Source organism: Rutilus rutilus (genome assembly GCF_951802725.1).
Source record: "Rutilus rutilus genome assembly, chromosome: 21".
In the NCBI taxonomy this organism is placed as follows: Eukaryota; Metazoa; Chordata; class Actinopteri; order Cypriniformes; family Leuciscidae; genus Rutilus; species Rutilus rutilus.
This window is the reverse complement of record NC_140226.1, coordinates 33,206,750-33,227,859: the sequence shown is the minus strand read 5'-3', so window position 1 is coordinate 33,227,859 and position 21,110 is coordinate 33,206,750. Positions and strand designations below refer to the sequence as shown.

General features: G+C 42.0%; 2 protein-coding genes across 2 annotated transcripts; both read right to left on the bottom strand.

Annotated features, from left to right (window-relative positions):
* Positions 1-2,485: 2,485 nt before the first annotated feature.
* Positions 2,486-5,618, bottom strand: LOC311280578 (zona pellucida sperm-binding protein 3-like). Its single transcript, XM_084392825.1, has 8 exons — positions 5,008-5,618; positions 4,564-4,682; positions 4,389-4,492; positions 4,132-4,309; positions 3,870-3,987; positions 3,704-3,786; positions 3,532-3,623; positions 2,486-3,458 (listed from the first exon to the last, which is right to left on the bottom strand). The coding sequence occupies exons 1-8, from the start codon at positions 5,563-5,565 to the stop codon at positions 3,388-3,390; spliced, it is 1,323 nt and encodes a 440-aa protein (XP_084248951.1). The 5' UTR covers positions 5,566-5,618; the 3' UTR covers positions 2,486-3,387.
* A 6,997-nt stretch (positions 5,619-12,615) lies between these two features.
* On the bottom strand, positions 12,616-16,096 carry LOC311281360 (zona pellucida sperm-binding protein 3-like; the record flags this gene model as incomplete). Its single annotated transcript, XM_084394198.1, has 10 exons — positions 12,616-12,758; positions 12,830-12,921; positions 13,006-13,088; positions 13,172-13,289; positions 13,436-13,613; positions 13,691-13,794; positions 13,866-13,984; positions 14,322-14,820; positions 15,851-15,928; positions 16,023-16,096. 10 exons carry the CDS (start codon positions 16,094-16,096, stop codon positions 12,688-12,690), a joined length of 1,416 nt encoding a protein of 471 aa, XP_084250324.1. The 3' UTR covers positions 12,616-12,687.
* Between the last annotated feature and the right edge of the window lie 5,014 nt (positions 16,097-21,110).

Sequence of the window (21,110 nt, the reverse complement as noted above, 5' to 3'; positions counted from 1 at the left end):
ACATTGTTGTTGCAGATGAAATATAACATGGATAACATTACATAACTAAGTCTGTGTATTTAAATTTTTTTTTTTCATTTTTTTTTTTTCAGCTGTGCAAACACAGTACAAGCGTCACTACGGGAAGAAGAAAGTGTCTGACTTCACGTCTCCGTTTTAAGCTCCTCCCGCCTGAATGCAGCAACTCTCGCCGATCAGTTACATCCAGCCACAGCCGATGTCGAACACACCTAGTGTCTCTCTTATCTGAAACATTGAGGGGGGTATTTACTAGGGGTGTAAATCAGACAGTTCATCACAATACAATATCGATTCTCTCAGCCAGCGATTCGATATTTGCCAATACCTCAAAAAGTTCTGCGATATGATTACGATTCGATTCAGGGCTATATCGATTGATTTATCGATATTTAGATATTATGTGCCAAGTTTACACAACCATTTACATTTTTATTAACTCACAAATGCCACCAAAGTATAACATGAACGTTTAATTAAACTCTTTGAAAATTGCACACCCTCTCCTAATTGGGACATTTACAACAGAAGAGTTCATTTGCAAAAACAGAAAACTCCATTCTTGTTAATTTTCATAAATCATGGTTTTTTTTATTATGCATTCCAAGTATCAATCAAACTGCAGCTGGGTTGTTTTGATTAAGTAACAATAACTAAAAACATACAGGTAACTTACAAAATTAAAGTTCATTGAAAGTATGCCTTTTTTTCATATATTAAAAATTAGTTTTTTTAGCAAAAGCAGTCGTTTATTGGCAAAAGCAGATAACTCCACATTTCATGTTTCAGAGTTAAACAAAACCAAGTAATTGCTATGATATAATAAAACACTTGGTTAATCACATAGACAGTATATAAACTGGACACAGCGACCCCATTGGATTCAACGGAGGAAAGTGAAGTCAATTAGAAGCACTAACTTCCTGATGGCTGAGCGTACTGTGCAGACTCAAACTGAGCTTGACGACGTAGATGTGACGTGAGCAACCCGTCTGTCTTCTAGTAGCTGTGCCAAGCAAAATCTGAATCATTCCCTTCCGAAACTTGCAGAGACGGAGAGTGTGAGTAGGAGGTGTCCATGAGCTGGAACAGGAGAAACTTTTGCTAAGTATTCTGATTAATTACTTTGCCATTTTGCCTCCACATCCCCCCGATTGCGCGCGAGCTTCTCCTCCTGTCCATACGGTAATCTCTCTACTGTGCGACAGAGAGTCGCGTTGGTATGACGCAATCGTTAGCCTATTTTTACAAAAACTGCTTCTACGGGGCCGTAACGTAAGATACAAGGTAATGGAGCCTTTTATACATTTTTGTGTTTCTTTAGAAATAAATAATGGACAAATGGAGTCTTTAAACGCCTCAGATGTAAAGTTATTCGCTGTCAAAGTGACGCCAAAATGAATGGGAGTCAATGGGATGCTAACAGCAGGTGATGGTCTGATAGCCAGTGGCGGCGCCCGGGGAAGCTTCAACATAATATGAAACGCTGCCCCCCTGGTTAATCATTGTAACGTCAATCTCCTCAGCTGACAAAGACGCCTGAGTCCTGACAAACTTTGATGTTGTGATTACACATAATACAGGGAGCTTTTCCCTCAACACTGTAATGTTCTGCTTTGGCAAGGTTCCATGAAAAAGTTTCAGCTTTTATTTTCCTTTCACAGCCCGAAGATATCGCGGGTTCATCAAGTTCGTTGAAATTATCCATCCTCGACCACTTTTAGTCAGCTTTGCCGAAAAACTCCTCTCAGCTAGCGCTTCTTTTCTAAGTGATCATAGCAGCCTTGTCACCTGACCTGAAAACCGCGCACTGATTCACTAAAACGGACGGGTTGTGTTCATCAACAAGGGTGCTTGTCCGTTTCTGCTGTAAAATCTGAACTCACGATGCCTTGACAGTGGACAATACCGGCTTTTGTGACAAAACGTGTTTAGGATTCGGTCAATCTTGTCAGGCGTCTATTTCAGATGAGGAGATTAACGTTACAAAGACACACCAGCAGACAGTATGATGAGGAAACAAAAATGTGCGCTTTGGTGGAAAAACGTAGATGGACGTTACGTGAGGATGTGGAGTGTCAAAATAAAGGTAGGCTACCTTATATCGATATTTTACGTGTGGCATCGAATCTATCGATGTATTGTTACACCCCTATATGACACCATTTTCAACTAAAACTTTTTATGCATTTGATCATTTGTTTGATCATTACCCTGTGTTTTGTGCGTTCAACTTTTATTAGATTTTTTTTGTACTCTTATTTTTGTGTTTTAATAGTGATTGTGAAGCACCTTTGGCTACAGCTGTTGCATGAAATGTGCTATATAAATAAACAAATGAAGTGAAATGCATGTTCATTTTCATGACACCATTTTCCATGTCTTCATTATGTTGTCATTTTCTACTCGTCCAGCACTTTGCAACAATCTTGTTTCTGCGGTGACTTTTGGCATGTTTCATAAAACAACATTTGATGTTTACATTTTATGTGGCATGAGAAAGTTACATAAATCACATGAAATCCAATAAGAGCAGTCAGATTGAAACTGATTTCCAGAAACAACTTTAATCAGGTTTTAAACAATATGAAATGTAGCTTGAAACCAATTTGTAAAAAAAAAAAAATAAAGTTTCATTTTGTATAACCACAACAGCTTAATGTCAAACTTCAGTGGAAACTGATTACAAACAATTGTCACAATATGCAGAAACACTGAGAGCACAGGAATGATAGGGAGACCAACTCCATTACATCTGCAGTGCTTTATGGGACAAGGTGTTCCTTGCAGAGTGCTTTTGGAATTATTTGCTTGCCAAATTCAGATCATGGGTAATGATTTTCACCAGGAATTCTACAGTTAAAGTAACAAACTGATGGCTTCAAGAGTAGATCAGTTAACCTTGGGCTTACATTAGGAAACTTAAACTTTTAAAGCCTGCTATAGAGAAACTTCTGTACATTTGCAAGTCCCATATAACAATGCAACCAAAGAGTTCCAGGCTATATGGGACTAGCAAATGTACAGTAGGACTATGTTTTACCACATTGGCAGAATGAGGCACTTCCAACTGAAAATCTGTTAAACCAGACATGACCCAAAAAGACGTGTCAGATACAAGTGTGAAGTCTATTTAATTTCTACATATTTTTGTTAAGGACTTTTATTTTGGTGTTGAGTCCTCAGAGAGAGGATGTAATGAGAAGTGGAGTGCGGAAAGAGGGAGTAGGGAGTGTGGTGTTGTTCTCCTCCCCAGTTCGAACACTCTGCTCAATAAAAGCTATTAGCCATCCATTTCAAGTCTATTGTCTTTATTGAAATTAATCCACAGGCAGCTAAACCCCACACAAGCAAGGATTGGTTAATCAGTTATTGAGAACCTCCCTTTTGCCCTTGAACCATTACAGGACCAAGTGAGGCCTTGCCTTCCCACTGAATGCCTAGAGAGAGAAGAACAAGCCAAGATAGAGCACTTGAAACATCAAAAGAAAGCTTAGAGCAGAAGCTACAAACCTCCATAGGGAGAATCAGCAAATTCACTATCAGGACCACATGTTGAGTCACAGCAACCACAAACTTGGTCGTTTCCATCAGCAGCAAACCATCTGCAACAAGACAAAGACATGGAAGCTTCAACATGAGCAAAGTCAACTTTAAAAACTAAAAAAAAAAGATAAACATTTACCCATTGGCAAAGGAACAGGATTTGCGCTGAGCGTCACTGGGTGCAGAAGCAAGAGTTGCCTTTATTATACAGGTTATGTAGATCTGCAAGGGATGACAGACAAGTCACAAAACCAAAGCAGATGGAAGGAGAAGTCAAATTAACTCATGATACTCGCAGTACATACAGAAGGACTGTTGCCCTCCTGGAACATAAACGCCTCCAGCTGGAACTGGATCTTGTCAACCTGGGACCGAGGCATGAAGTGGGAGCTGGAAGCTGTAGTTTTGGCATCCACAAAGCACCTGATGACAAAGATCACAAAGAGTAACTCATGAATGTCAACTGTAGAGCATTAAGTAACTTGGCCTTACCCATGACTCTGTGACAAAGTGGTTACAAAATACAACTTAACATCAGCCCTATAGCATCTAGGGCCATGACCTTACCCATGATTCTCAATGAAGGAATATCTTGGAAGGGAGTTCACATCAGGTACTTGAGTGGCCACACAGCGGTCCACAAACACACGCAGAGGCACATGATTGTACTGCTTCACAGATGCCTCGATGTTAATAATGCCACCCAGGAAATAGGAGTATGAAGGCCTCTGATAGGACCAATCATCTACAAAAAAATAAATAAAATAAGTGCAGTCAGCAACAATCACAATTTTGAAGGTTAATTTTATTAAATCTGTACCAACCCATCATGATCTTAAGGGAGAACAGCAAGACCTCTTGACCAGCCTCTGTTGAAGCATAAGGGACCCATGCTGGCCTCAAGGCATCACTGCTTACATCCTGAAGCCTACAGTTTATGAAAGTACCCATTAAATGGTCTCCCAGTTGCACAAGAAGCAGTGAAGAGTCAGAACTTACCTTTGATAATGGCATTGAACGCCAACAATTGCACCATCGGACCGGGTAATCGGAGTACCTGCAAGAGCCTCAGGGGTGTAGGTAAGAGAGAAGGTGTAGACAAGCTCATCCTCATTCATCTGTAAAGAGATTGTGGTTACCAAGAAGGTTATCCCAAAGACTTTACATATACCAAGACAGTGCCCTCCGCAATAGCTCTTGATCAAGAGCATCAGATGTTGTTGGTTTGAAGGGTTATTTAAAGGAAAGTAGTTTGAAAACTCAGGATTTCCCCATTCATATAGATAGTACTTGGTCTTAGTTGCCCTGGCATTGTAAATGACTAGCAAGTAAACCACCTTTCCTTGAAAGATTTTGGCTCTCTTCTGCCACAAAAAAAAAAAAAAAAAAAAAAAAAAAAAAAAAAAAAACACACACACACAATTAAGATTTATAAGTTCTTACCATCAGCACACTGTTGCAGTCCTGTAATTCATACTCAAAGATGAGCACTCTAGACTCAGGATCCTGACCAACAACAGGACATCCACCTAAAGACAGACCAGTTGGCTGGATCAACTGACCATTGCTGAAAAGGTCTTGCTGGACCTCTACAAGAACCCGGTTCTCGCTGCATTGAACCGCTACGCTGCTAGGAGTCACGGGTTGCCTCATCGGGAAGTTCCCCACCAACTCACTCTGCACCTCAGGAACAATGGGATACCTCCAATCCAAAGGCTTCACTGGACCCTGCAACAGCTGCTTCTCCTGAAGGCCAAAAGGATCCTGTGCAAGGCTTTTGAAGTCGGGACCCAAAGGATTCTGAATCTGAGAAGCCACTTGAAAAGGGTTCCAGAGCCCTAGAGGAGAAAGGCCAGGACTTCTGGAAGCTGGATCTGATTTTGGCCCCATGCTTCTTGGACTTTGACTGTACCTCAATCTTCCCCAGACATCAGGCAGATCAAATGCAACAATCACAACCACCACTAAGACAACTTTCAGGAACCCCATCCTAACAAACATTGACACAAACACCACAACACACACCAGTGCTTGGCTCTGCCATTATGTACAGCTTTGAGTTAAGGTGGATCCACCCTTTTTACCTTAATTGATTATCCTTGATTCTCCTCTGGACCTGTAGATTGTATGCATCTTGGTTACCCACTACTCTGCACATTTTTATGGGCCTGTAGAAAATACCCACACTCGCAGTCTCTGGCTGCGTCCGAAACCGCGTACTCACTGAGTAGGTACTTAATTTCAATAAGTACTTACTTAACGAGCGCTAAAAGAGTTGGTACTTTACAGCCTGATCTCGTTAAGTATGAATGCGAGCCGTACATCATCCGCCATGTTGACGTTTTCATGTGACTTACGACGTTATCACAAGCGCAACAACTTAAAAGATATGAGTGACAGGTTTAACTCATCTATTTGTAAATATCTTGATATTGACGAAATTTGCTAATTTTGTGTTTTGTTGAAGAAACTGCTGCCCATTTATTTTGTGAATACATATAAGGTTGATTTAAGTTCTTAAATTTTAAACCCTACTAATGTGACCCAGTTTTATCCTTATAACAATATTGTTTTTATTACGAAAACCTAAAATCGTAATCTCTTGAATATGTTGTTAATTTCTTTATTTTATCCACAATTTTTCACCCACAAGCAAAAGTGGCTTAAATCTCCTTTATGTTTCCCTTTTTCTTGTTCAATTTACCTCTCGTTTCATCCCTCAGGCTTATAAATAACAAATAACAAAAAAAAACTATTTTTTTTAATGTATTATGATGAATTATTTAAAGATATTTAACCTTGTCATTGTTTTTTTCTTCCTGTGTAAAAAATCTAATATTATGATTTATTCAAACCCATTATATATATATATATATATATATATATATATATATATATATATATATATATATATATATATATATATATATATACAGTGCCCTCCACAATTAATGGCACCCCTGGTAAATATGATCAAAACTGCCTGTAAAAAATAAATCTGCATCGTTTATCCTTTTGATCTTTCATTCAAAAAATGTGCAAAATTCTAACCTTTCATTGAAGTAAAAGAATTGAAAGTGGGGGGAAATCACATTATGAAATAAATGTTTTTCTCCAAAACATGTTGGCCACAATTATTGGCACCCCTAGAATTTTTTACGAGTAAAATATCTCTGAAGTATATTCCCATTAATATTGACCTTTTTTAGTATACCAGGGGGACTAGGAACATGAAACTGTCCAGCTATGACTTTGTGTTTCACAGGAGTTTAAATATGAGGAAACACAAAGGCCAAATCCCCTTAATCATCCATCACAATGAGTAAAACCAAAGAATATAGTTCTGATGCGTAGCAAAAGATTGTTGAACTTCACAAAATAGAAAGTGGCTGTAAGACAATAGCTAAAGAATTGAAAATCCCCATTTTGATGCATCAGGGCAATAATTAAGAAGTTATAATCAACTAAAGATGTTACAAATCTGCCAGGAAGAGGACGTGTGTCTATACTGTCTTAATGCACGGCGAGGATGAAAGTTTGAGTGGCCAAAGACTCTTCAAGGATCACAGATGGAGAATTGCAGAGATTAGTTGAGTCTTGGGGTCAGAAAGCCAAAAAAAAAAAAAAAAACCTACATCCCCATATGTTGTTTGGGAGGATTTCAAGAAAAATCTTCCTCGCTCCTCCAGAAACAAACTCCAGCAAATTTAATTGTCAGACATGACTGGAACTTCAAACGGCACAGGGTTCTGTGGTCAGATGAGACTAAAAAAATAGCTTTTTGGCAGCAAACACACTAGATGGGTTTGGTGAACACAAGGATAAAAAGTACCCCATGTGTACAATTTAATATACTGTTGGATCTTTAATGTTGTGGGCATATTTTTCTGCTGGAGGTCCTGGACTTCTTGTTCAGATACATGGCATCGTGGATTCTATCAAATATCAACATATAAAAAATAAAAACCTGACGCCTTCTGCTAGAAATCTTATAATGGGCCGTGGTTGGATCTTCCATCAGGACAACGATCCAAAACAAACATCAAAATCAACACAAACATTTGTTGCAGAGCACAAAATGAAGCTTCTGCCATGACCGTCCCAGTCCCCTGACCTGATGAGTGGGCTGAACTGAAGAGAAGAAGCACCAACATGGATCTGGGAATCTGAAGGATCTGGAGAGATTCTGTATGGAGGAATGGTCTCAGATCTCGTGTCAGGTGTTCTCCAAACTCATCAGGCATTATAGGAGAAGACTCAGAGCTGGTATCTTGTCAAATGGAGATTGCAAAAAGTATTTAATAAAAAGGTGCCAATAATTGTGGCCAACGTGTTTTGGAGAAAAACATTTATTTCATAATGTGATTTCCCCCCACATTCAATTCTTTTACTTCAATGAAAGGTTAGAATTTTGCTAATTTTTTTAATGAAAGATCAAAAGGATAAACGATGCAGATTTATTTTTTACAGCCAGTTTTGATCATATTTACCAGGGGTGCCATTAATTGTGGAGGGCACTGTATATATATATATTTTTTCATTATGATTGTTCATTATTAAATATACAGCCATGGTATCTTTCCCTGATCTTATATGTAACTAAGTTTGGCGATAAAAAAAATTATATGAGCGACAGGTGCACTAACACCTCACAACATCAGTAACTCAACAGCCCTACCTAGATTGGTTTTCCACAGTGTTTGTAATGTTTGTAATGTCTGCACAAAGGAGACGGGCAGCTGCACGAAGATCTCACCTTTGGAGAAAACTGTTGATTTTATACTCGAAAAATGTAAGTATCACTCCTTAAAAATTAATATTACCCCAGAACAAATTGTATTTGCTAGCCCACCCCAAAACTTACACACAATAATAATGATAAATTCTGGCCAATATTTAATTATATTACCTTTGTTTTACTTAAAATTATATAATTTAATAAAACAAGCAAAATGTAATTTGTTTTGTCATATGACATATCTATGCATGAATACACTCTAGATAAATGCAGTGAAAACATTTAAATTTTCAGTCAAGCAATGAATTAACATATTAATTAAATAATTATATTTTATTGACTGACAACAATAAGAAACATGAATAAATTAGTAAAAGAACAAATAAAACTAACCATCACAATAAACAAATGCATATACAAGTCAACAACACATGAAACTTTATTCAAACTACAATCATGTATTTACAGGCGGTGAACCCCACATCCTACTGCCATCTCAACACAGCAGTTCCCATTCTGTGGCTTTATTCTGATGAATCAGCTGACCACCAGAGAGCCGTGCCTTTGTGCCTGAGATTGTTGCGTGCTGCTCCGTGCTTCACAATTTGAGGCAATAAGGGCCAGTGGAGTGATGGAGGGTCTCATAAGGACAGGTGGAGTGATGGAGGGTCTCATAAGAGCAGGTGGAGTGATGGAGGGTCACATAAGAGCAGGTGGAGTGATGGATGGTCTCATAAGGACAGGTGGAGTGATGGAGGATTGGAGGGTCTCATAAAGGCAGGTGGAGTGATGGAGGGTCTCATAAGGACAGGTGGAGTGATGGAGGGACTCATAAGAGCAGGTGGAGTGATGGAGGGTCACATAAGGACAGGTGGAGTGATGGAGGGTCTCATAAGAGCAGGTGGAGTGATGGAGGGTCTCATAAAGGTAGGTGGAGTGATGGAGGGTCTCATAAGGGCCAGTGGAGTGATGGAGGGTCTCATAAGGGCCAGTGGAGTGATGGAGGGACTCATAAGGGCAGGTGGAGTGATGGAGGGACTCATAAGGGCAGGTGGAGTGATGGAGGGACTCAAGAGCAGGTGGAATGATGGAGGGTCTCATAAGGGCAGGTGGAGTGATGGAGGGACTCATAAGGACAGGTGGAGTGATGGAGGGACTCATAAGGACAGGTGGAGTGATGGAGGATTGGAGGGTCTCATAAGAGCAGGTGGAGTGATGGAGGGTCTCATAAGGACAGGTGGAGTGATGGAGGGACTCATAAGGACAGGTGGAGTGATGGAGGGACTCATAAGGACAGGTGGAATGATGGAGGGTCTCATAAGGGCCGGTGGAGTGATGGAGGGACTCATAAGGACAGGTGGAGTGATGGAGGGACTCATAAGGGCAGGTGGAATGATGGAGGGTCTCATAAGGACAGGTGGAGTGATGGAGGATTGGAGGGTCTCATAAGAGCAGGTGGAGTGATGGAGGGTCTCATAAGGACAGGTGGAGTGATGGAGGGTCTCATAAGGACAGGTGGAGTGATGGAGGGTCTCATAAGGGCTAGTGGAGTGATGGAGGGACTCATAAGGGCAGGTGGAGTCATGGAGGGTCGGAGGGTCACATAAGGGCAGGTGGAGTGATGGAGGGTCTCATAAGAGCAGGTGGAGTGATGGAGGGTCAGAGGACTCATAAGGGCAGGTGGAGTGATAGAGGGACTCATAAGGGCAGGTGGAGTGATGGAGGGTCAGAGGGACTCATAAGGGCAGGTGGAGTGATGGAGGGTCTCATAAGGGCTAGTGGAGTGATGGAGGGACTCATAAGGGCAGGTGGAGTCATGGAGGGTCGGAGGGTCACATAAGGACAGGTGGAGTGATGGAGGGTCTCATAAGGACAGGTGGAGTGATGGAGGGTCTCATAAGGACAGGTGGAGTGATGGAGGGTCTCATAAGGGCAGGTGGAGTGATGGAGGGTCTCATAAGGGCAGGTGGAGTGATGGAGGGTCTCATAAGGGCTAGTGGAGTGATGGAGGGACTCATAAGGGCAGGTGGAGTGATGGAGGGTCTCATAAGGGCAGGTGGAGTGATGGAGGGTCTCATAAGAGCAGGTGGAGTGATGGAGGGTCAGAGGACTCATAAGGGCAGGTGGAGTGATAGAGGGACTCATAAGGGCAGGTGGAGTGATGGAGGGTCAGAGGGACTCATAAGGGCAGGTGGAGTGATGGAGGATCGGAGGGTCTCATAAGGGCAGGTGGAGTGATGGAGGGTCTCATAAGAGCAGGTGGAGTGATGGAGGGTCTCATAAGAGCAGGTGGAGTGATGGAGGGTCAGAGGGACTCATAAGGGCAGGTGGAGTGATGGAGGGTCTCATAAGGGCCAGTGGAGTGATGGAGAAACTCATAAGGGCAGGTGGAGTGATGGAGGGTCAGAGGGTCTCATAAGGGCAGGTGGAGTGATGGAGGGACTCATAAGGACAGGTGGAATGACGGAGGGACTCATAAGGGCAGGTGGAGTGATGGAGGGTCTCATAAGGACAGGTGGAGTGATGGAGGGTCTCATAAGAGCAGGTGGAGTGATGGAGGGTCTCATAAGGGCAGGTGGAGTGATGGAGGGTCTCATAAGAGCAGGTGGAGTGATGGAGGGTCTCATAAGGGCAGGTGGAGTGATGGAGGGTCTCATAAGGACAGGTGGAGTGATGGAGGGTCTCATAAGGGCAGGTGGAGTGATGGAGGGTCTCATAAGGGCAGGTGGAGTGATGGAGGGTCTCATAAGGGCAGGTGGAGTGATGGAGGGTCTCATAAGGGCAGGTGGAGTGATGGAGGGTCTCATAAGGACAGGTGGAATGATGGAGGGACTCATAAGGGCAGGTGGAGTGATGGAGGGTCTCATAAGGGCAGGTGGAGTGATGGAGGGTCTCATAAGAGCAGGTGGAGTGATGGAGGGTCTCATAAGGGCAGGTGGAGTGATGGAGGGTCTCATAAGAGCAGGTGGAGTGATGGAGGGTCTCATAAGGGCAGGTGGAGTGATGGAGGGTCTCATAAGGGCAGGTGGAGTGATGGAGGGTCTCATAAGAGCAGGTGGAGTGATGGAGGGTCTCATAAGGGCAGGTGGAGTGATGGAGGGTCTCATAAGAGCAGGTGGAGTGATGGAGGGTCTCATAAGAGCAGGTAGAGTGATGGAGGGTCTCATAAGGGCAGGTGGAGTGATGGAGGGTCTCATAAGAGCAGGTGGAGTGATGGAGGGTCTCATAAGGGCAGGTGGAGTGATGGAGGGTCTCATAAGGGCAGGTGGAGTGATGGAGGGTCTCATAAGAGCAGGTGGAGTGATGGAGGGTCTCATAAGGGCAGGTGGAGTGATGGAGGGTCTCATAAGGGCAGGTGGAGTGATGGAGGGTCTCATAAGAGCAGGTGGAGTGATGGAGGGTCTCATAAGGGCGGGTGGAGTGATGGAGGGTCTCAAGAGTAGGTGAAAGTTGAAAGTTCTAGAAAAATCACTAGCTACACTGTCACAATTTTACAATCAAGAAACACTGACAGCTTGTCCAAGATAACTTAATGTCATCTAAAAAGCACCTGAGTGCAAATAAATGAGACTAGAGATTCATGAACACTGAAAATAAAGTCACACACAAAAAAAAGAAAAGAGGTTAGATTTGTATAACCACTACAGCTTAATGTGATCAAACTTCAGTGGAAACTGATTACAAACAATTGTCACAATATGCAGAAACACAGAGTACAGGAATGATAGGGAGACCAACTCCATTACATCTGCAGTGCTTCATGGGACAAGGTGTTCCTTGCAGAGCACTTTTGTAATTGCTTGCCAAATTCTTAAGATCATGGGTAATGATTTTCACTAGGAATTCTACAGTTAAGGAAACTAACTGATGGCTTCAAAAGTATATCAATTACCCTTAGTCTTACATTAGCAGCCTTTAATGTTTTTTTAATTCCCTATAGAGAAAAACTTCTGTACCTTTGCAAGTCCCATATAACATGCAACCAAGAGCCAAAGAGGCTATATGGGACTTGCAAGTGTACAGTAGGACTATCAGTTTTACCACATTGGCAAAATGAGGCACTTCCAATTTAAAGTCTGATTAAACCAGACATGACACAAAACGACAAATCACATACAAGTGTGAAGTCTCTTATTTAATATTCATTGCATTCAGTTTCTACATATTTTTGTAGAGGACTTTTATTTTGGTGTTGAGTCCTCAGAGGATGACGTAATGAGAAGGAGTGCGGAAAGAGGGAGTAGGGAGTGTGGTGTTGCTCTCCTCCCCAGTTCTAACACTCTGCTCAATAAAAGCTATTAGCCATCTATTTCAAGTCATCATCTTTATTGAAATTAATCCACAGGCAGCTAAACCCCACACAAGCAAGGATTGGTTAATCAGTTTTATTGAGAACCTGCCTTTTGCCCTTGAACCATTACGGGACCAAGTGAGGCCTTGCCTTCCCACTGAATGCCTAGAGAGAAGAAAAAGCCAAGATAGAGCACTTGAAACATCAAAAGAAAGCTTAGAGCAAAAGCTACAAACCTCCATAGGGAGAAGCAGCAAATTCACTATCAGGACCACATGTTGAGTCACAGCAACCACAAACTTGGTCGTTTCCATCAGCAGCAGACCACCTGCAACAAGACAAAGACATGGAAGCTTCAACATGAGCAAAGTCAGCTTTAAAAAAAATAAACTACTAAAAACTAAACGTTTACCCATTGGCAAAGGAACAGGATTTGCGCTGAGCGTCACTGGGTGCAGAAGCAATAGTTGCCTTTATTATACAGGTTATGTAGATCTGCAAGGGATGACAGACAAGTCACAAAACCAAAGCAGATGAAAGGAGAAGTCAAATTAACTCATGATACTCGCAGTACATACAGAAGGACTGTTGCCCTCCTGGAACATAAACGCCTCCAGCTGGAACTGGATCTTGTCAACCTGGGACCGAGGCATGAAGTGGGAGCTGGAAGCTGTAGTTTTGGCATCCACAAAGCACCTGATGACAAAGTGATCACAAAGAGTAACTCATGAATGTCAACTGTAGAGCATAAAGTAACTTGACCTTACCCATGACTCTGTGAAAAAGTGGTTACAAAATGCAACTTAACATCAGCCCTATAGCATCTAGGGCCATGACCTTACCCATGATTCTCAATGAAGGAATATCTTGGAAGGGAGTTCACATCAGGTACTTGAGTGGCCACACAGCGGTCCACAAACACACGCAGAGGCACATGATTGTACTGCTTCACAGATGCCTCGATGTTAATAATGCCACCCAGGAAATACGAATATGAAGGCCTCTGATAGGACCAATCATCTACAAAAAAAAATAAAATAAGTGTAGTCAGCCACAATCACGATGTTGAAGGTTAATTTTATTAAATCTGTACCAACCCATCATGATCTTAAGGGAGAACAGCAAGACCTCTTGACCAGCCTCTGTTGAAGCATAAGGGACCCATGCTGGCCTCAAGGCATCACTGCTTACATCCTGAAGCCTACAGTTTATGAAAGTACCCATTAAATGGTCTCCCAGTTGCACAAGAAGCAGTGAAGAGTCAGAACTTACCTTTGATAATGGCATTGAACGCCAACAATTGCACCATCGGACCGGGTAATCGGAGTACCTGCAAGTGCCTCAGGGGTGTAGGTAAGAGAGAAGGTGTAGACAAGCTCATCCTCATTCATCTGTAAAGAGATTGTGGTTACCAAGAAGGTTATCCCAAAGACTTTACATATACCAAGACAGTGCCCTCCGCAATAGCTCTTGATCAAGAGCATCAGATGTTGTTGGTTTGAAGGGTTATTTAAAGGAAAATAGTTTGAAAACTCAGGATTTCCCCATTCATATAGATAGTACTTGGTCTTAGTTGCCCTGGCATTGTAAATGACTAGCAAGTAAACTACCTTTCCTTGAAAGATTTTGGCTCTTCTGCCAAAAAAAAAAAAAAAAAAAAAAAAAAAAAAAAACCACACACACACACCACACACACAACACACACAATTAAGATTTATGAGTTCTTACCATCAGCACACTGTTGCAGTCCTGTAATTCATACTCAAAGATGAGCACTCTAGACTCAGGATCCTGACCAACAACAGGACATCCACCTAAAGACAGACCAGTTGGCTGGATCAACTGACCATTGCTGAAAAGGTCTTGCTGGACCTCTACAAGAACCCGGTTCTCACTGCATTGAACCGCTACGCTGCTAGGAGTCACGGGTTGCCTCATCGGGAAGTTCCCCACCAACTCACTCTGCACCTCAGGAACAATGGGATACCTCCAATCCAAAGGCTTCACTGGACCCTGCAAAAGCTGCTTCTCCTGAAGGCCAAAAGGATCCTGTGCAAGGCTTTTGTAGTCGGGACCCAAAGGATTCTGAATCTGAGAAGCCACTTGAAAAGGGTTCCAGAGCCCTAGAGGAGAAAGGCCAGGACTTCTGGAAGCTGGTAAGGATGGCTGACGCGAAACAGTCGTTCCGAAGCTTTGCGAGATCCCGAAGCGCAGATGTTTCGAAACACTGATCCGAAGCGTGATTCAAAACACCTATGTCACGTGACTATGGCCAAACGAAGCCTCGAAGTGTTTCACTAAGTGTTTCATCAGGTGTGGTCCGCCGAATCAGCGTTTGATTGACACGGTCGGGAACAGACCACATAATCGCACATCTGAATAAAAGTGAAATCAACGCATCTTGACCTCGTGGGTTTTTGTGAGAGGAGTTTGATTTTGAGATAGCGGGTTTTTGGTGATATAGTGACATAGTGCGATTTGATTAGGTATAGGCTATTTAGGCTTGCATTTAAATTTAACATGAATTTAAATGAAACTGGAAAGAGATAGCAGTAATCTTTCCTCATTTGTATGTGCTAGCTAAAAAACATATCTCCGCCGTCGGCGTCAATGGCCTCGTGGTCAGTGCGCCGACATGTAGCGCCTTTGCACTCGGGCGTCCCGAGTTCGAGTCCCGGCTCGTGGACCTTTCCCGCCTCGTTTTTTTGTCATCTCTCTACTCACTGTCCTGTCACAATAAAAGGAAAATCACCAAAACAATATATATATATATATATATCTTTGCATGCCAGTAACAAGTGTCCCTTGTGAGAGGATGTTTTCAAAGGCTGGAGAAATTATCTGTAAAAAAAGAAGTAGTCTAAGTCCTTCCACAGCAGAGAAATTAATATTTTTGAATAAAAATCTCTAAAAAAGTGAGACATTGTGGCTTGATTTCTTTTATTAATATTCATTTTGCAAGACCAAAATAACATTATGCACAGTGAGGAGCCTATAGGTTACAATCTTCACATATTAGAAAATTATAATAATAAAAAAAAACATTTTTTTAATGGCTCGTCAAGGTTGTTTCAGATCAACACCTACAAGTGACCACTAGGTGTCACCGTTGAGACGGGTGTCGGATTGATTCGAAGCCTCGAAACAATATGGCACATTTGGTTCAACTGTTTCAATTGCTTCACGAGGCCTCGATCTGGCCATCACTAGAAGCTGGATCTGATTTTGGCCCCATGCTTCTTGGACTTTGACTGTACCTCAATCTTCCCCAGACATCAGGCAGATCAAATGCAACAATCACAACCACCACTAAGACAACTTTCAGGAACCCCATCCTAACAAACATTGACACAAACACCACAACACACACCAGTACTTGGCTCTGCCATTATGTACAGCTTTGAGTTAAGGTGGATCCACCCTTTTTACCTTAATTGATTATCCTTGATTCTCCTCTGGACCTGTAGATTGTATGCATCTTGGTTACCCACTACTCTGCACATTTTTATGGGCCTGTAGAATACCCACACTCGCAGTCTCTGGCTGCGTCCGAAACCGCGTACTCACTGAGTAGGTACTTAATTTCAATAAGTACTTACATGTACTTAACGAGCGCTAAAAGAGTTGGTACTTTACAGCCTGATCTCGTTAAGTATGAATGCGAGCCGTACATCATCCGCCATGTTGACGTTTTCATGTGACTTACGACGTTATCACAAGCGCAACAACTTAAAAGATATGAGTGACAGGTTTAACTCATCTATTTGTAAATATCTTGATATTGACGAAATTTGCTAATTTTGTGTTTTGTTGAAGAAACTGCTGCCCATTTATTTTGTGAATATATATAAGGTTGATTTAAGTTCTTAAATTTTAAACCCTACTAATGTGACCCAGTTTTATCCTTATAACAATATTGTTTTTATTACGAAAACCTAAAATCGTAATCTCTTGAATATGTTGTTAATTTCTTTATTTTATCCACAATTTTTCACCCACAAGCAAAAGTGGCTTAAATCTCCTTTATGTTTCCCTTTTTCTTATAAATAACAAATAACAAAAAAAAAACTATTTTTTTAATGTATTATGATGAATTATTTAAAGATATTTAACCTTGTCATGGTTTTTTTCTTCCTGTGTATAAAATCTAATATTATGATTTATTCAAACCCATTATATATATATATACATATATATATATATATATATATATATATATATATATATATATATATATATATATATATATACAGTGCCCTCCACAATTAATGGCACCCCTGGTAAATATGATCAAAACTGCCTGTAAAAAATAAATCTGCATCGTTTATCCTTTTGATCTTTCATTAAAAAAATGTGCAAAATTCTAACCTTTCATTGAAGTAAAAGAATTGAAAGTGGGGGGAAATCACATTATGAAATAAATGTTTTTCTCCAAAACATGTTGGCCACAATTATTGGCACCCCTAGAATTTTTTACGAGTAAAATATCTCTGAAGTATATTCCCATTAATATTGACCTTTTTTAGTATACCAGGGGGACTAGGAACATGAAACTGTCCAGCTATGACTTTGTGTTTCACAGGAGTTTAAATATGAGGAAACACAAAGGCCAAATCCCCTTAATCATCCATCACAATGAGTAAAACCAAAGAATATAGTTCTGATGCGTAGCAAAAGATTGTTGAACTTCACAAAATAGAAAGTGGCTGTAAGACAATAGCTAAAGAATTGAAAATCCCCATTTTGACCATCAGGGCAATAATTAAGAAGTTATAATCAACTAAAGATGTTACAAATCTGCCACGAAGAGGACGTGTGTCTATACTGTCTTAATGCACGGCGAGGATGAAAGTTTGAGTGGCCAAAGACTCTTCAAGGATCACAGATGGAGAATTGCAGAGATTAGTTGAGTCTTGGGGTCAGAAAGCCAAAAAAAAAAAAAAAAACCCTACATTTCCATATGTTGTTTGGGAGGGTTTCAAGAAAAATCCTCCTCGCTCCTCCAGAAACAAACTCCAGCAAATTTAATTGTCAGACATGACTGGAACTTCAAGCGGCACAGGGTTCTGTGGTCAGATGAGACTAAAAAAATAGCTTTTTGGCAGCAAACACACTAGATGGGTTTGGTGAACACAAGGATAAAAAGTACCCCATGTGTACAATTTAATATACTGTTGGATCTTTAATGTTGTGGGCATATTTTTCTGCTGGAGGTCCTGGACTTCTTGTTCAGATACATGGCATCGTGGATTCTATCAAATATCAACAGATAAAAAATCAAAACCTGACGCCTTCTGCTAGAAATCTTATAATGGGCCGTGGTTGGATCTTCCATCAGGACAACGATCCAAAACAAACATCAAAATCAACACAAACATTTGTTGCGGAGCACAAAATGAAGCTTCTGCCATGACCGTCCCAGTCCCCTGACCTGATGAGTGGGCTGAACTGAAGAAAAGAAGCACCAACATGGATCTGGGAATTTAAAGGATCTGGAGAGATTCTGTATGGAGGAATGGTCTCAGATCTCTTGTCAGGTGTTCTCCAAACTCATCAGGCATTATAGGAGAAGACTCAGAGCTGGTATCTTGTCAAAAGGAGATTGCAAAAAGTATTTAATAAAAGGGTGCCAATAATTGTGGCCAACGTGTTTTGGAGAAAAACATTTATTTCATAATGTGATTTCCCCCCCACATTCAATTCTTTTACTTCAATGAAAGGTTAGAATTTTGCAAATTTTTTGAATGAAAGATCAAAAGGATAAACGATGCAGATTTATTTTTTACAGCCAGTTTTGATCATATTTACCAGGGGTGCCATTAATTGTGGAGGGCACTGTATATATATATATATATATATATATATATATATATATTCATTATGATTGTTCATTATTAAATATACAGCCATGGTATCTTTCCCTGATCTTATATGTAACTAAGTTTGGCGATAAAAAAAAATTATATGAGCGACAGGTGCACTAACACCTCACAACATCAGTAACTCAACAGCCCTACCTAGATTGGTTTTCCACAGTGTTTGTAATGTTTGTAATGTCTGCACAAAGGAGACGGGCAGCTGCGCGAAGATCTCACCTTTGGAGAAAACTGTTGATTTTATACTCGAAAAATGTAAGTATCACTCCTTAAAAATTAATATTACCCCAGAACAAATTGTATTGCTAGCCCACCCCAAAACTTACACACAATAATAATGATAAATGCTGGCCAATATTTAATTATATTACCTTTGTTTTACTGAAAATTATATAATTTAATAAAACAAGCAAAATGTAATTTGTTTAGTCATATGACATATCTATGCATGAATACACTCTAGATAAATGCAGTGAAAACATTTAAATTTTCAGTCAAGCAATGAATTAACATATTAATTAAATAATTATATTTTATTGACTGACAACAATAAGAAACATGAATAAATTAGCAAAAGAACAAATAAAACTAACCATCACAATAAACAAATGCATATACAAGTCAACAACACATGAAACTTTATTCAAACTACAATCATGTATTTACAGGCGGTGAACCCCACATCCTACTGCCATCTCAACACAGCAGTTCCCATTCTGTGGCTTTATTCTGATGAATCAGCTGACCACCAGAGGTGAGCCGTGCCTTTGTGCCTGAGGTTGTTGCGTGCTGCTCCGTGCTTCACAATTCGAGGCAATAAGGGCCAGTGGAGTGATGGAGGGTCTCATAAGGACAGGTGGAGTGATGGAGGGACTCATAAGAGCAGGTGGAGTGATGGAGGGACTCATAAGGACAGGTGGAGTGATGGATGGTCTCATAAGAACAGGTGGAGTGATGGAGGGTCTCATAAGGACAGGTGGAGTGATGGAGGGTCTCATAAGAGCAGGTGGAGGGATGGAGGGTCACATAAGAGCAGGTGGAGTGATGGATGGTCTCATAAGGACAGGTGGAGTGATGGAGGGTCTCATAAGAGCAGGTGGAGTGATGGAGGGTCACATAAGGACAGGTGGAGTGATGGAGGGTCTCATAAGAGCAGGTGGAGTGATGGAGGGTCACATAAGGACAGGTGGAGTGATGGAGGGTCTCATAAGAGCAGGTGGAGTGATGGAGGGTCTCATAAAGGCAGGTGGAGTGATGGAGGGTCTCATAAGGGCAGGTGGAGTGATGGAGGGACTCATAAGGGCAGGTGGAGTGATGGAGGGACTCATAAGGGCAGGTGGAGTGATGGAGGGTCAGAGGGTCTCATAAGGGCAGGTGGAGTGATGGAGGGACTCAAGAGCAGGTGGAGTGATGGAGGGTCTCATAAGGACAGGTGGAGTGATGGAGGGACTCATAAGGACAGGTGGAGTGATGGAGGGACTCATAAGGACAGGTGGAGTGATGGAGGGACTCATAAGGACAGGCGGAGTGATGGGTCACATAAGAGCAGGTGGAGTGATGGAGGGTCTCATAAGGACAGGTGGAGTGATGGAGGGTCTCATAAGGACAGGCGGAGTGATGGAGGGTCTCATAAGGACAGGTGGAGTGATGGAGGGACTCATAAGGACAGGTGGAGTGATGGAGGGACTCATAAGGACAGGTGGAGTGATGGAGGGTCTCATAAGGGCAGGTGGAGTGATGGAGGGACTCATAAGGACAGGTGGAGTGATGGAGGATTGGAGGGTCTCATAAGAGCAGGTGGAGTGATGGAGGGTCTCATAAGGACAGGTGGAGTGATGGAGGATTGGAGGGTCTCATAAAGGCAGGTGGAGTGATGGAGGGTCTCATAAGAGCAGGTGGAGTGATGGAGGGTCACATAAGGACAGGTGGAGTGATGGAGGGTCTCATAAGAGCAGGTGGAGTGATGGAGGGTCACATAAGGACAGGTGGAGTGATGGAGGGTCTCATAAGAGCAGGTGGAGTGATGGAGGGTCTCATAAAGGCAGGTGGAGTGATGGAGGGTCTCATAAGGGCAGGTGGAGTGATGGAGGGACTCATAAGGGCAGGTGGAGTGATGGAGGGACTCATAAGGGCAGGTGGAGTGATGGAGGGTCAGAGGGTCTCATAAGGGCAGGTGGAGTGATGGAGGGACTCAAGAGCAGGTGGAGTGATGGAGGGTCTCATAAGGACAGGTGGAGTGATGGAGGGACTCATAAGGACAGGTGGAGTGATGGAGGGACTCATAAGGACAGGCGGAGTGATGGGTCACATAAGAGCAGGTGGAGTGATGGAGGGTCTCATAAGGACAGGCGGAGTGATGGAGGGTCTCATAAGGACAGGTGGAGTGATGGAGGGACTCATAAGGACAGGTGGAGTGATGGAGGGACTCATAAGGACAGGTGGAGTGATGGAGGGTCTCATAAGGGCAGGTGGAGTGATGGAGGGACTCATAAGGACAGGTGGAGTGATGGAGGATTGGAGGGTCTCATAAGAGCAGGTGGAGTGATGGAGGGTCTCATAAGGACAGGTGGAGTGATGGAGGGTCTCATAAGGACAGGTGGAGTGATGGAGAGTCTCATAAGGACAGGTGGAGTGATAGAGG

What these genes read in the sequence shown, in the direction of transcription:
- LOC311280578 (XM_084392825.1), bottom strand. Translation starts at nt 5,565, where the DNA reads ATGTTTGTTAGGATGGGGTTCCTGAAAGTTGTCTTAGTGGTGGTTGTG. An exon ending in GTTCAATGCCATTATCAAAG is followed by an intron (nt 4,493 to 4,563) that starts GTAAGTTCTGAC and finishes CATAAACTGTAG; the next exon opens with GCTTCAGGATGTAAGCAGTG. An exon ending in AGGAGGGCAACAGTCCTTCT is followed by an intron (nt 3,787 to 3,869) that starts GTATGTACTGCG and finishes CATCCCTTGCAG; the next exon opens with ATCTACATAACCTGTATAAT.